The sequence below is a fragment of the Chiloscyllium punctatum genome, chromosome 5, assembly GCF_047496795.1.
Source record: "Chiloscyllium punctatum isolate Juve2018m chromosome 5, sChiPun1.3, whole genome shotgun sequence".
NCBI lineage: Eukaryota > Metazoa > Chordata > Chondrichthyes > Orectolobiformes > Hemiscylliidae > Chiloscyllium > Chiloscyllium punctatum.
The window spans coordinates 131,056,084-131,070,211 of NC_092743.1; the positions used below are offsets into that span (position 1 = coordinate 131,056,084).

Consider the following 14,128-nt stretch of genomic DNA (forward strand, 5'->3'; position numbering starts at 1 on the left):
AAATACCTCAAAAAAATAAGCAGTTCTTAGACCCACAACTTCTTTGTGTCCTACCCAGAATCTATACCCTCTGACCTTGCCCTTATGGTTTATTTTCAGCAAAGGACATAGCTTCATACCTTTGCGGCATCTTCTCAATGAATTTTGGGTACAACATTTGGCTCATCAAATGAAGAGCAGTTCAGGATTCTATGTCTGTACTCGATAGAACTCATTGCCGCAGAAAGCAGTGGAAGAGATGTTACTGAGTGTATTTAAGATGTGGAGGTGTTGGACTGGGGTAGACAAGGTCAGACATTACATGACACCAGGTTATAATCCAACAGGTTTATTTGAAATCTCAAGCTTTCAGAGCACTGCCTTTCATCAGATGACGCGGACAGGAGACGAAGGGGCAGCGCACTGAAATCTTATGATTCAGAGATAGACATGTTCTTGATAATTTAAGGAATCAAAGATTACAAAGCTAGAGAATGGGGTTGAGAAACACATCAGCCATGACAGAATGGGCCAAATAGTCCAATTCTCTTCCTATAGCTTATGGTCTAACATGACACTGAATTCTTCTTCTATTGGCTTCACCTCCATGCCTACTTATTTGGATAAGCCACACAGAACCTTACAGCCATCTGCAATACTCCCCCGTCCCAAACATGCTGGCTTTCATTGCAAGACGATTTGAATATCAGAGTAAGGATGTCTTGCTGCACTTATACAGGGCTCTTGTGAGGCCAAACCCTGAGCATAGTGTGCAGTTTTGGTCTCCTAATCTGAATAAGGATATTCTTGCTGTTGAGGGAGCCCAGCAGAAGTTCACCAGACTGATTCCCAGGATGGTAGGACTGATATTCAATGAAAGACTGGACTTATACTCGCTGGAATTTAGAAGAATGGGGGGATGGGGAGCAATCTCATAGAAACAAATAAAATCCAGTTGGGACCAGATAGACTTGGTGCAGGAACAATGTTTCCAATGTTGGGGGAAGTCCAGAACGAGGGGTCACAAGCTAAGAATAAAGGGATTAGCCATTCAGGACATAGATGAGGAAGAATTTCTTCACTCAGAGAGTTGTGAACCTGTGAAATTCTCTCCCATAGGAAGCTGTTAGGCCAGTTCATTAGATTTATTCAAGAGGGAGCTGGACGTGGCCCTTATGGCTAAAGGGATCAAGAGGAATGGAGAGAAAGCGGGAATGTGATACTGAAATTGCATGATCAGCCATGATCACATTGAACAGTGGTGCAGGGACAAATAGCCTACTCCTGTATCTATGTTTCCTCCTGGATCCCTCCATCTGACCTGTTAAAAAAAACTTTGAAATTATACTAGACTCAATACATTAACTCTGTTACTCTCTCCACAAATACTGTCAGACTTGCTGAGTTTCTCTAGCATTGTGTTTGAATCTCACTTTTTTTTTGACTAAGTCTAAGTTGTGCCTAGTTTTTGGAGAGCTTCTTGCCTTAAGGCTTGGCAATTTTTCTTGCTCTAGCTTGTCAAACCTGCCTCATGTAATTGCCTATCATGCCCTTATGGAAAGTTTCTAGCCCATCTTACCAAATGCCATTCCCAAAACAACTTGCTCTTCAGCGGAATTTACTGGCATCCTTTATGCCTACACCATCTTTAAAAGCCCATTATGCACCTGGACAAGGATTTGAGAAAAGTCGAGGCTCCAACTAAAAAACTTTAAAGCATTGCAAGATAAAACTAAAGGTCTACACAAAATCACTGAGAAGTATGTGAATATTAAATTTATTTAAATATTTAGTGAATGTTAACCATTAAATTTTGAAGAGAAATGAAAACTGCTACCAATAAAATTTTAGAAAGCATTTTCCATGAAGCAAGAAAAAACTGGCGAAACTTCAAAGAGTGAAGACCCTAGTCATCTAATTGGTGTTGGAATTTCTATTCAGAAATCAGAGAAGTATTGACAATGCAGAAGAGAGCTACCACATCATGGTTGCACAGAGATCATGACTTAGCCAAATTCTTTTCCCCATTTGCTTGCACCTTGTTTCAATTCAACTAATTATCTAATGCCCTCTTGAATATCTCAATTGAATCTCCATTACACTTCCAAGCAATTAGTTAGCCAGTGCTCCATTATTCTAGGCATGCTTTTTGTGTCTTTTACTATGAACATAAACACAAATTATTTGTCTACCATTTTCTTGTTCCCCATTACTAATACTCCAGTTTTACACACTATGAGACCTAGTGATATTTTGGAACATGAGAAATAAAACTAGGTGTAAAGTAGCATTTTAGCCCCGCACACCTGTGACATCATTTAATATGATCACGGCTGGTTTCATCCTGCCTTCAACTCCGCATACTTTAGCTAACCTTTATTTTTAGATTGTGTAGGTGTTACGAATTTTCATGGTTTAGTCTATCTGCATTATCTTTTTAGTCTTCCTTTACTTTGTTGTAATTTTTTTTCCTCATCTTCAGTGTTACCACTAATTATTGCAGTAGTGTACATCTTTTTCAATTTGACATCATCCTCAACTTGCTTAATTATCCATGGATGATGTACCCTTCTGACAGTATATTTCCATTCCCCAAACCCCTGCTTAATTTAAAACCCTGTCTGTCTATAGATCAGTTATAAAATTCACCCAAAATCTCATTCAAAGGAAAGTCCAACAGAACAGCTAGTACTTTCTTCCGTGCAGATCTCGGAGCTACGCATTCAACTCTCCATCTTATTTACTCTATGCAACTTACTTGTGGTTCAGGCAGTGATCCAAAAGTTATGAGCTTTATGAATCTACTTTTTTACATTCGCCCATGGCTGCTCATTCTCCTCAGCAAAATCTCTTTCTTAGTTCTACCTTTGTCATTGATCGTCACAGGGACTACATTTGATTCTGAGTTACTCTCTGGCCCGAAGGAGATGTCCTTAACTCTAGCATTATGCTGGCAAGATATCCTTTGGAGCTCACATTTTCAGCTGCACAGAACACGATCCTGCAAGTTGTATTCTCTCAACTTCCATCAGGTTTTTTTTCACTTTTGATACGTGAATGACGCTTGCACTACAATCCCAGTCAGTTCATTCATCCCCCTACAATCTCTGCTCTCGTGCAAAGTTGCAAGAATCTTAAATCTGTTGGAAAATTACAAGGGCAGAGGTTCCTCCATTACTACTTCTGAAGCCCCATACCTACTTCACTCACCCTCCTGTCTATAACCACAAACCAAATTAAAAGTATTTAACTTAAGGATTGTGACACTCCTGGAACAGTGTCCAGGTAACTTTCCCCTCCCTGATGCATCGCAGTGTCCAAAATTTAGATTCAAGTTCATCAACTCAGAGGCAAAATCCCTCAACTACCCTCATTAATACAAATATGGTTGCTGTGGATCATAATGATATAGCAGAAGGTGAAGACTGCAGATGCTGGAGATCAGATTCAAACATGTGGTGCTGGAAAAGCACAGCTGGTCAGGCAACATCCAAGGAGCAGGAGAGTCGATGTTTCAAGCATAAACTCGTCATCAGGAATTCCTGATGACGAGCTTATGCTCGAAATGTTGACTCTCCTGCTCCTCGATGCTGTCTGACCAGCTGTGCTTTTCCAGCACCACACTTTTTGACCATCATACTAATATACTTCAGCTTCTAATTAATACAACAATCAACATAATATCCCTCCCCACCATCTTTACTGTGTTTAGTTTAACTAATTAGGTTTCCAATTTAGAAACATTATTCAAATATTATACCAAATAGATTAACATATATATTTCATACAAGTCATGTGTTTCCCTTGTAACTGCTGGAACCACTGTTTGTGTTTCGGGAAAAAAGTCTTTTTAAAAAAAAATCACTAATCATCCATTTGCACATTCTCCTTGTGTCTGCACAGGTGCTCCAGTTTTCCTCCCACAGACCAAAGTTGGGCAAGTTAGGTAGATTGGCCATGGGAAATTGCCCATACTGTCCAGTGATATCCAGGTTTGGATTAGTCATGGGAAATGCAGTATTAGAGGGATAGGGTGGGGGTTGGGTATGGGTGAGATGTTTTTCAGGGGTTTATTGTGGATTTGATAGACTGAATGGCCTACTTTCACGCTACAGGGGTTCTATGATCTACCTGCTCACCAAATTAAAGCACTGAACACATAAAAAACATAGAAAATATTGGAAAAGCAATTTAATATTTCCTCCCTGAAATAACTACACAGACATCAGTATCCTGTCACCAAGTCATGCTTTATTTATTGGTGCAAAGTACACTGGCTATGGCTAGCCAGTTTGGAGTCAGTTGTCTGAATTGAGGAGATTCTAATCTCCTGGTTATATTTTCTTTAATTTCACAAGTACAACAGTATTGCTGCCTATAACCAGTCAGTTCAGAAATAAATTCTTTAAAACAAATATCAGTAACACTGGCTGTGGTCAAGCAGCTCAGAGTCAGTCCTCATTTGAGGGCATTCTAATCTCCTAGTTATAGTTTTTTTCCTGTTTCTCAACTGAGGAGATTCTAATCTTCTCTGTATCATACCAATTTTAGTATATATGCTGCCCAATTGGTCAGCCAGGGCTTTCCTGATTGACTTAGGTTAACAACCCCAAGGTTGACATCATACTCAACGAGATCAACCTGTTTCCAATCACTACATTCCCCTATATCAAATTCCTGAATCAGCACTGTCACATTTTGTATTCTAGCAAAAACTTTATTTTTTAAAGAGTTGAATACTCGCATCTAAGCAGTAACTATTAAATCAGCTTCCTGTTAACAGTCATTAGCACCTATTCACTTTCAGCTGATTGACAGAAAGGCTGCCACTTAGAGTTGAATTATGGAGAGGTACAAAATTAAGGGGAATAACATGGAGGAAACAAAAAGTCTTTGAGAACATAATTGGCAGTGCACATGTGGTAAAAAAAATCAAACGAAGAAAATTTTCAAAAGCAACAAAAAGCAAGCACAAGTGGGTATTCCTCAGACCAGAGAAGGGTTGGAAATGGCGCATTTAAGAATCAGGACTAAGTCCACTCCTGTTTTCCTATGTTATACAGGGCCTTGGTCGGGCATACCTTGAGTATTATGTGCAGTTTTGATCTCCTGGTCAAAGGAAGGACATACTTGCTATTGAGGGAGTCCAACAAACATTCACCAGACTGATAGCTGGGATGGTATACAAGGAAAAACTGGATCAACTGGGCTTGTACTCACTGGAATTTATAAGAATGAGGGGGGAATTTTGCAAGATGTATAAAATTCTGATGGAGCTAGCCAGACTAGATGCATGAAGAATGCTCCCAATGTTTGGGAAGTCCAGAACTAGAGGTCACATTCTAAAAATAATGAGTAGGCCATACTGGACTGAAGAAAAATTTCTCCACTCAAAGTTATGAACCTGTGGAATTCTTACCCACAGGAAGCTATTGGGGTCAGTTCATTTGTTCCATTCAAGAAGGAGCTGAACATGGGTTTTTGTGGCTAAAGGGGTCAAGGGGAACAAAGAGAAAGACGAAACGGGATACTGAAGTTGCATGATCAGCCATGATCATATTACAGTGGTGCAGGCTTGAAGGGCCAATTGGCTTACTACTGCACCTGTTTTCTTTGTAGAGTGGGAAAAATGTTATTCCATGGAAAGTGTAGGAATATGGAATGGTGAGCCAGAATGGTCTATGGAGAGACCGTTGTAGCTTTCAAAGGAGGTGATAAATATTTGAGGCAGGATGAGATGAGGATTGAAACAGGCAGTAAGAGCAATTCTGGACAGGCATCAAATGCAATTTCATGTCACTAAATTTAATGTTAGACAGTTTGAGACTAAAAGAAAGAGATAAGTCATAGAGGTTCAACCATGCTGACCTAGCTCCCTAAACTGAACTAGTCCTATTTGCCTGTGTTTAGCCATATCTCTCTAAACCTTTCCTATCCATGTGCTTGTTCAAATGTCATTTAAATTCTGTAATTGCATCCACTTTTACCCCCTTCAGCCTTCAGTGTACTGGACTGTAAATGTTAAAAAGAAGGGTATTGATCAACAAAAATTGAGTAAGTTAAATTTATGATTTCTACAAAGTAAAAATACATGTAGACAAAGCTGTAAAAATGCTCATTAGAATTGCTTCATCATTATATATAAAGGTGCATTCAAATGTTTTTTTTTCTTAATTCTTTTATGGAATGTGGGCATTGCTGGCAAGACGAGCATTTGTTTCCCATCTTTAATTGCCTTGCTAGAGGACAGTTAACAGTGAACCACTGTTTCATCTAGAATCACATGTAGGATACACCAGGTCAGGATGGCAGACGGCATTAGTGAACCAAGATAGATTTTATAACAATTGATAGTCACTGTTTCCAAGATTAGCTTTCAATTTCAAATTTTATTAATTTAACGATCAAATAAAGATCATAAAAAAATGAAGCAGCATTGGCCAAACAGTCCAAGGCTGATATAATTCTGGACTTAATTTCATTTTCCTACCACCTCCACAGAAGCATAAATTATTCATTGCTTCCAAACCAATGACCACTTCCACATTGAAGGACATGGGCAGCACATACATAGGAACAACACTATCTTCAAGTTCCCCTCCAAGCTACCCACCATCCTGACTCGGAAGTATATCGCCGTTCCTTAACTTTTGCTGGGCTAACATTCTGGAATTCCCTCCCTAATAGCATTGTGGGTCAACCCACAGCAAGTGGCCTGCAGTGGTTCAAGAAGGTAATTCAGCACCACCTCAAGGGCAACTAGGGACTGGCAAAAAATACCCGCCAGCCAGTAACAGACACATCACAGAAATGAATTTTTAAAAATTACATTTAAATATTGATTAGACCCCAGAGTGAGGTATGGAGATCTGGGAACTATTATAGAAATTTATAGAGCTCCATATAGCAAATATACACCAAGAGTAGGGGCAAGGGGTAGGAAACTTCTTTAAGATACTTGTCATTCTGAGAATAAATACATTGGGTCAAACAGAATACTTATTAGAGCTTTTAAAACATGAACAAAATTAAAATCAGAAAAGACCTTTCTCCCACAGAGTCAATAATAAAAAGGTGATCAGTTTTAAATTATCACCAAGATGCGAAGAAATAAAGTAGGAAAAAAAATATTTTCACCGTTGTTGGAGGAAAGAATATTTTAACGAGTCAGACGTCACTGCATCTTTCAAAGGCAAAAAAAGGGGATTACCCATCATCAGGGAGGTGACGACGCACTGGTATTGTTGTTAATTCAGAGACCCACATAATGTTCCAGGAACAAAATCAGAAATTTCTGTGGAGTGCAGCCCCACAGATACTGCCAGACCTGCTGAGCTTTTCCAGCAACTTTTGTTTTTGTTTCTTTCAGTTTTTATATAATGCTCCAGTAACAGGAGTTCAAATCCCACAAAGGTAGATGATGGAATTAAAAGGTTCAATGACCTGTTGATTAAGAGGGTGATAAGTCCCTAGAATGCACTGCCAGAGGTAGAGAAGGCAGATACAACAGCAATGTTTACGATGCATCTTGACAGATACATGATTAGGCAGGGAACACAGAGATATAGACTGCATAAAGGCAAAAGGGTTTTAGTTTAGAAAGGAGTCGTGTTTCAGCACAGTCTTGGTGGGACAAAGGGCCCATTTCTGTTCCTGTGCTGTACTGTTCGTTGTACTTTAAAATGGCAGAGACAGAAACAGTGAAAGGACAATGAGGATTGTTGTAATGTGAACACAGACACAATGGAGTTTTTTTTTAAACTTAGCCAACCCATAGGAATAGAGTCAGAAAATCATGATTTAAGATTCCCTCACATATTGTACAACTTTAGATCACAGTATGTTAGTAAATCACTGCTCAGTTCCTGTCTGAAGACCAGAATAAATGAGAGTGAACCTCAAATTGAGCAATGAGTCTCTACCAGTAGGTCCACAGTAGCTCGCAAATATGTGCTGGAGTCAGCAATGAATTGGTCATGTATTGGTAGCAGAAACAGTAGGTTAAAAAGGAAAAGATTTTGGATTAGTGGTGCTGGAAGAGCACAGCAGTTCAGGCAGTATCCGAGGAGCAGCAAAATTGACGTTTCGGGCAAAAGCCCTTCATCAGGGATAAAGGCAGAGAGCCTGAAGCATGGAGAGATAAGCTAGAGGAGGGTGGGGGATGGGGAGAAAGTAGCATGAAGTACAATAGGTGAGTGGGGAGGGGATGAAGGTGATAGGTCAGGGAGGAGGGTGGAGTGGATAGGTGGAAAAGAAGATAGGCAGGTAGGACAAGTCATGGGGACAGTTCTGAGCTGGAAGTTTGGAACTAGGGTGAGGTGGGGAAAGGGGAAATGAGGAAACTGTTGAAGTCCACATTGATGCCCTGGGGTTGAAGTGTTCCGAGGTGGAAGATGAGGCGTTCTTCCTCCAGGCGTCTGGTGGTGAGAGAGCGGCGGTGAAGGAGGCCCAGGACCTCCATGTCCTTGGCAGAGTTGGAGGGGGAGTTGAAATTTTGGGCCACAGGGCAGTGTGGTTGATTGGTACGGGTGTCCCGGAGATGTTCCCTAAAGCGCTCTCTAGGAGGCGTCCAGTCTCCCCAATGACAGTACAGACTACAGATTCAAAAACACCAGCAACACTTCTCCTTTAAGATCCTCCGCTCCACGTTTGCAGCAATGCACCAGCACCTAACCTCTCTACAGTCAGCCATGCCTCAGCTGAGGGCCACACTCTCTCAGAATTGCAACGGACCCACTCTGTACTACATCCTCAGGAGAATTCATACTCTCAACAAACACTATTTCAACTCCATCTCAAACATCAAAAACTGTAAGTACAACAAACTTTTATCTACCCACCTCCATAACCAGTGCTCCTCAAACATTCCAGAAGATTCCCCCGGCCTCTGAAACTGCTCGGACACCATTAGCCATGCGGCTGGTGCAGCTACCACTCCCACGCTGATTGATGATGTCACTTCCGCCCCCATCATGGCCACTCCCACAACTGCTTCTACCCCTCACAATTCCTCATACATCACACGTGACATCACTTCTGCCCCTCACATCATCACTGATGTCACATGCTCAGTGACTTCCACCACCCCTACTGCCATGTTTGCCACCACTTCCGCCCCACCAATGCCACTCACTTGCATTCTGCTGACATGCCCCCCACATATCCCACTGTCACCATTCCCGGCCCCAAGAACCCTGAGAGGAGCACCATCCCTGCTCATGACTCAACCCCCATTCCCCCCACCATCACACCCACTCCAGTTACTGGCTCCACCCCCACTCCCGGCTCCACACCCACACCAGATCTCAGCTCCCAGCCCTGCCGAGTTTTCACCATCCCTCCAGACCTTCCCCTCACTGAAGACGAACGATCAGTCCTCAACAAAGGACTCACCTTCATCCCCCTCCGTCCACGCATCAATGAATTTAATACACACCGTGATGTCGAACACTTCTTCCGCCGCCTCCGCCTCCGAGCTTATTTTCACAATGAGTACTCCCGCCCACCTTCCGAGGACCCCTTCGCCCACCTCCAACACACTGCATCCACCTGGACACCCCGCGCTGGCCTATTACCCACCCTCGACCTCTTCATTTCCAACTGCCGCTGGGACATTAACCGCCTCAACCTGTCTACCCCCCCTCCCCCACTCCAACCACTCACCCTCACAACGCGCAGCCCTCCAATCCCTCTGCTCCAATCCCAACCTCACCATCAAGCCAGCAGATAAAGGGGGCGCAGTGGTAGTCTGGCGCACTGACCTCTACACCGCTGAAGCCAAATGCCAACTCGAGGACACCTCCACCTAACACCCCCTCGACCATGACCCCACCCCCCCATCACCAAACCATCATTTCCCAGACCATACAGAGCCTCATCACCTCAGGAGATCTCCCACCCACAGCTTCCAACCTCATAGTCCGGAACCCCGCACTGCCCGGTTCTACCTCCTTCCCAAGATCCACAAGCCTGACCACCCTGGCCGACCCATTGTCTCAGCATGCTCCTGCCCCACTGAACTCATCTCTACTTACCTCGACACTGTCCTATCCCCCCTAGTCCAGGAACTCTCCACATACGTTCGAGACACCACCCACCCCCTCGAAGACTTCCGTTTCCCCGGCCCCCAACGCCTCATCTTCACCATGGATACCCAATCCCTCTACACCTCCATCCGCCATGACCAGGGCCTGCAAGCCCTCCGTTTTTTCCTCTCCCGACGTCCCCAACAGTACCTTTCCACCGACACGCTCATTAGTTTGGCCGAACTGGTCCTCACCCTTAACAATTTCTCCTTCGAATTCTCCCACTTCCTCCAGACCAAAGGGGTAGCCATGGGCACACGTATGGGCCCCAGCTATGCCTGTCTCTTTGTTGGCTATGTAGAACAGTTGATCTTCCGTAATTACACCGGCACCACTCCCCACCTCTTCCTCAGCTACATTGATGACTGCATTGGCGCCACCTCGTGCTCCCGTGAGGAGGTTGAGCAATTCATCAACTTCACCAACACATTCCACCCTGATCTTAAATTTACCTGAACCATCTCTGACATCTCCCTCCCCTTCCTGGATCACTCCATCTCCAATAATGACGACCAACTTGACACTGAGATTTTTTACAAACCCACCGACTCCCACAGTTACCTGGATTACACCTCTTCCCACCCTACCTCTTGCAAAAATGCCATCCCTTATTCCCAATTCCTCCGCCTCCGCCGTATCTGCTCCCAGGAGGACCAGTTCCACCACAGAACACACCAGATGGCCTCCTTCTTTAGAGACCGCAATTTCCCTTGCCACGTGGTTAAAGATGCCCTCCAACGCATCTCGTCCACATCCCGCACCTCCGCCCTCAGACCCCACCCCTGACAGAACGTTTCTGGTGCTCACCTTCCACCCTACCAATCTTCGCATAAACCAAATCATCCGCCGACATTTCCGCCACCTCCAAAAAGACCCCACCACCAGGGATATATTTCCCTCCCCACCCCTTTCCGCAAAGACCATTCCCTCCGTGACTACCTGGTCAGGTCTACGCCACCCTCCCATCCTGGCACTTTCCCCTGCCACCGCAGGAACTGCAAAACCTGCACCCACACCTCCTCCCTCACCTCCATCCAACGCCCTAAAAGAAGCCTTCCACATCCAAAGTTTTACCTGCACTTCCACTAATATCATTTATTGCATCCGTTGCTCCCGATGCGGTTCTCCTCTACTTTGGGGAAACTGGACTCTTCCTAGCAGAGCGCTTTAGGGAACATCTCCGGGACACCCGCACCAATCAACCACACCGCCCTGTGGCCCAACATTTCAACTCCCCCTCCCACTGTGCCGAGGACATGGAGGTCCTGGGACTCCTTCACCGCCGCTCCCTCACCACCAGACGCCTGGAAGAACGCCTCATCTTCCGCCTTGGAACACTTCAACCCCAGGGCATCAATGTGGACTTCAACAGTTTCCTCATTTCCCCTTTCCCCACCTCACTCTAGTTCCAAACTTGCAGCTCAGCACTGTCCCCATGACATGTCCTACCTGCCTATCTTCTTTTCCACCTATCCACTCCACCCTCCTCCCTGACCTATCACCTTCATCCCCTCCCCCACTCACCTATTGTACTTCATGCTACTCTCTCCCCACCCCCACCCTCCTCTAGCTTATCTCTCCATGCTTCAGGCTCTCTGCCTTTATTCCTGATGAAGGGCTTTTGCCCGATTTTGCTGCTCCTCGGATGCTGCCTGAACTGCTGTGCTCTTCCAGCACCACTAATCCGAAATCTGGTTTCCAGCAACTGCAGTCATTGTTTTTACCTAAAAAGGAACACAGTTTAATTCGATGGGTTGTTGATCGCAAAGGCATGGTATGGGAAAACTGGACATGGGCAAGGTAATTAACACGGAATCATGCTGGAGGAATGCAGCGGAAGGGTGAGGCCAAGAAAGAAAAACAAATTGCGATGTTGTTGTGCTGTGGGAAAGATTGGAGCCTGCGTATGGGCAGGGGAAAATCTGGGCCTGTGGCTGGGGAAGAATGCAGAAATGAGGGACATCTTGGTGAAATCAGCAAGGTCACAGAAAAAGCGCAATCATGGAAACCTCTTAATCAGACCCCTGGATCCTGGAGGAACGTAACTCCAAAATCGATTAAATTATCCTAATCCCCACCTGGGTGCTTTAGAAGTCAGGGATAAGTGTTGAATTTGAAAACATATATGGCAACAGGCTTTACAGATATTTTAACTTCTAAAGTAACTCCTTTCAGTAAGTTGGCTGCCCATTCAATCCTGGGGTTAGTTAAAGTCAGTAGAGGGCAGGTTAGAAGTAGACAAAGCAGTTGTTCAAACTTAGTGTCCCACTCTCCCTTCCCAAGTTTGCCTGTATTTTATATTAAAATTCACCTCAATGGGTCAAATTATCTGTTTTGATGTGGAAACGTCTATGATTCTAATCACGTTCTCAAGGCTAATAATTGCAAAAATCACCTACATCAAATTTCTGCATTATTTCATCTTGCTGGATAGCACCAATCAGGGTACTGAGGTCAATTTTTATGTCCAGGTTTTGTTTGCGTAGATAATCAGTTTCTTCCTTAGCAGCTTTGCACCTCAACCACTGTTCCTGTAAAATATAAAATACTGGAGTTAGTATTCTGTTTTATGTTGTTGAAACTCCAGCATGTTCTGAAATTATATGCATAACTGTGACAGCTATGAGCATGCATTGTGAGAGACCACAAGCATATCTCCGTTAAAGGGAGAGAGGTGATGCACAAGCCCATGATATACCTTGCAACAATGGGACAAGAAAAGACGACATGCCTATATAAACAGTCAATATAGGGACTGAAACAAAAGTTCCTAATATAATTTTGTACCACACTCTAACTTTCTAGTCATCCAAGCTAAACATTACCCACATATTTTCTTTTAGTTCTGAGAAAGTTTTTAGCCTTAAATGCTGTCCTTAAACATTTAGGCTAAAATGTAGTTTTGAATTATAGAGTACATTTGCTGTTCACTAAAAATGGTATGGCAAGGGAAGATAAAATAAAATAATTAAAAACATTTGCCTTAACATCAGCGAATCTGTATAAACGACACTAAGTGACAACACTAACAGCTGTTCTTTTGTGAAATTAATAAACAATGATTAATTCTGACCTCGGAACAAAAATTCTGTATCAAATTAACTTCTCTCCCAAATTATTGTCCTTCGCTATTATCTGTCTTGTTCAGAACATGCAGTGTGTTCGTTAACATTTATGTTTGTGACAGTAATGCCTTTGTAAACCGGTGTATAAAAATAGTCTGTTTTTGATAATATGGCAGGGTAGCTGGCCAGGGCTGTTGAAAGAAGGGTGATTTCTACTCTCCTGGATTAATAGAATCCAGTTAGCTTGACTTACAGTTATCAGTATTATGTTGTAACAGTGATGCTATTAGTAAATGAAGGGGATGATTAAAATTAAACTAAACTGTCTGTAAGAGTTTTTTTTATTCCTGACCACCAAAGAGTACAATCTCCAGGACGAACCATGAGAGAGGCTTACAGGTTGAATTCATAAGGAATTCCCTGGGCCGTCTCATATCTGTACTTTAACAGTTCCATGAATGTCGGATAAAATGAAAGAAAGCATTTCAGCCCATTATGTTTCACCAGTTTTATACAAGTAACCACTTATAAGAACATTGGATTAAACTTCCATGCCTCCAACCCAGCAGAAGTATGCATTAAGGTCTAAAATGGTGAGCAAAGATATAGCTCCTCAATGCTGCCATTGCCGCAGCTACAACAATAACTCTAAGTGGGATAGTCTGAATTGTGGATTCATGTTCCACCCAAAAATCTGAGAAAATGTTTTTGTGCTGTATAACTCTATGAAAACATAGATTATTATTGTATTGCAATGTTAAAAAGGTATTGCCTTTCAGATCAGGCTTTAATCCAAGGCCAAGACTGCCCTCTCATTTGAATCAGAATAGTTCCAAGGATCCATGATTTTAAGGCTGACCAGGAGAGATCACTCAGATAACTTGGGTATTGTTTACTCCTCAGGAACACTTTTTAAAAAGATTAATGCAATATCTTATTGTTGTTTCTGGGATCTTGCGGCATTCAAACTGTATTTTCTAAACTAACAACTGACTCAAT

The 14,128-nt window shown here is 43.0% G+C and overlaps 1 protein-coding gene across 18 annotated transcripts in view; it reads right to left on the bottom strand.

The window, feature by feature from the left end:
• The window catches only part of LOC140477439 (uncharacterized), a 520,360-nt gene that overhangs the window by 479,942 nt on the left and 26,290 nt on the right, over positions 1-14,128 (bottom strand). For all 18 annotated transcript variants that reach the window (XR_011960730.1, XR_011960729.1, XR_011960728.1 and 15 more), the window contains one exon: positions 12,464-12,595. Coding sequence is in view for 14 of the 18 variants with exons in the window: in XM_072571355.1 (XP_072427456.1) it covers positions 12,464-12,595 (132 nt within the window). In the remaining 4 variants the exon portion in view is untranslated. The remainder of the gene's footprint in view (positions 1-12,463; positions 12,596-14,128) is intronic.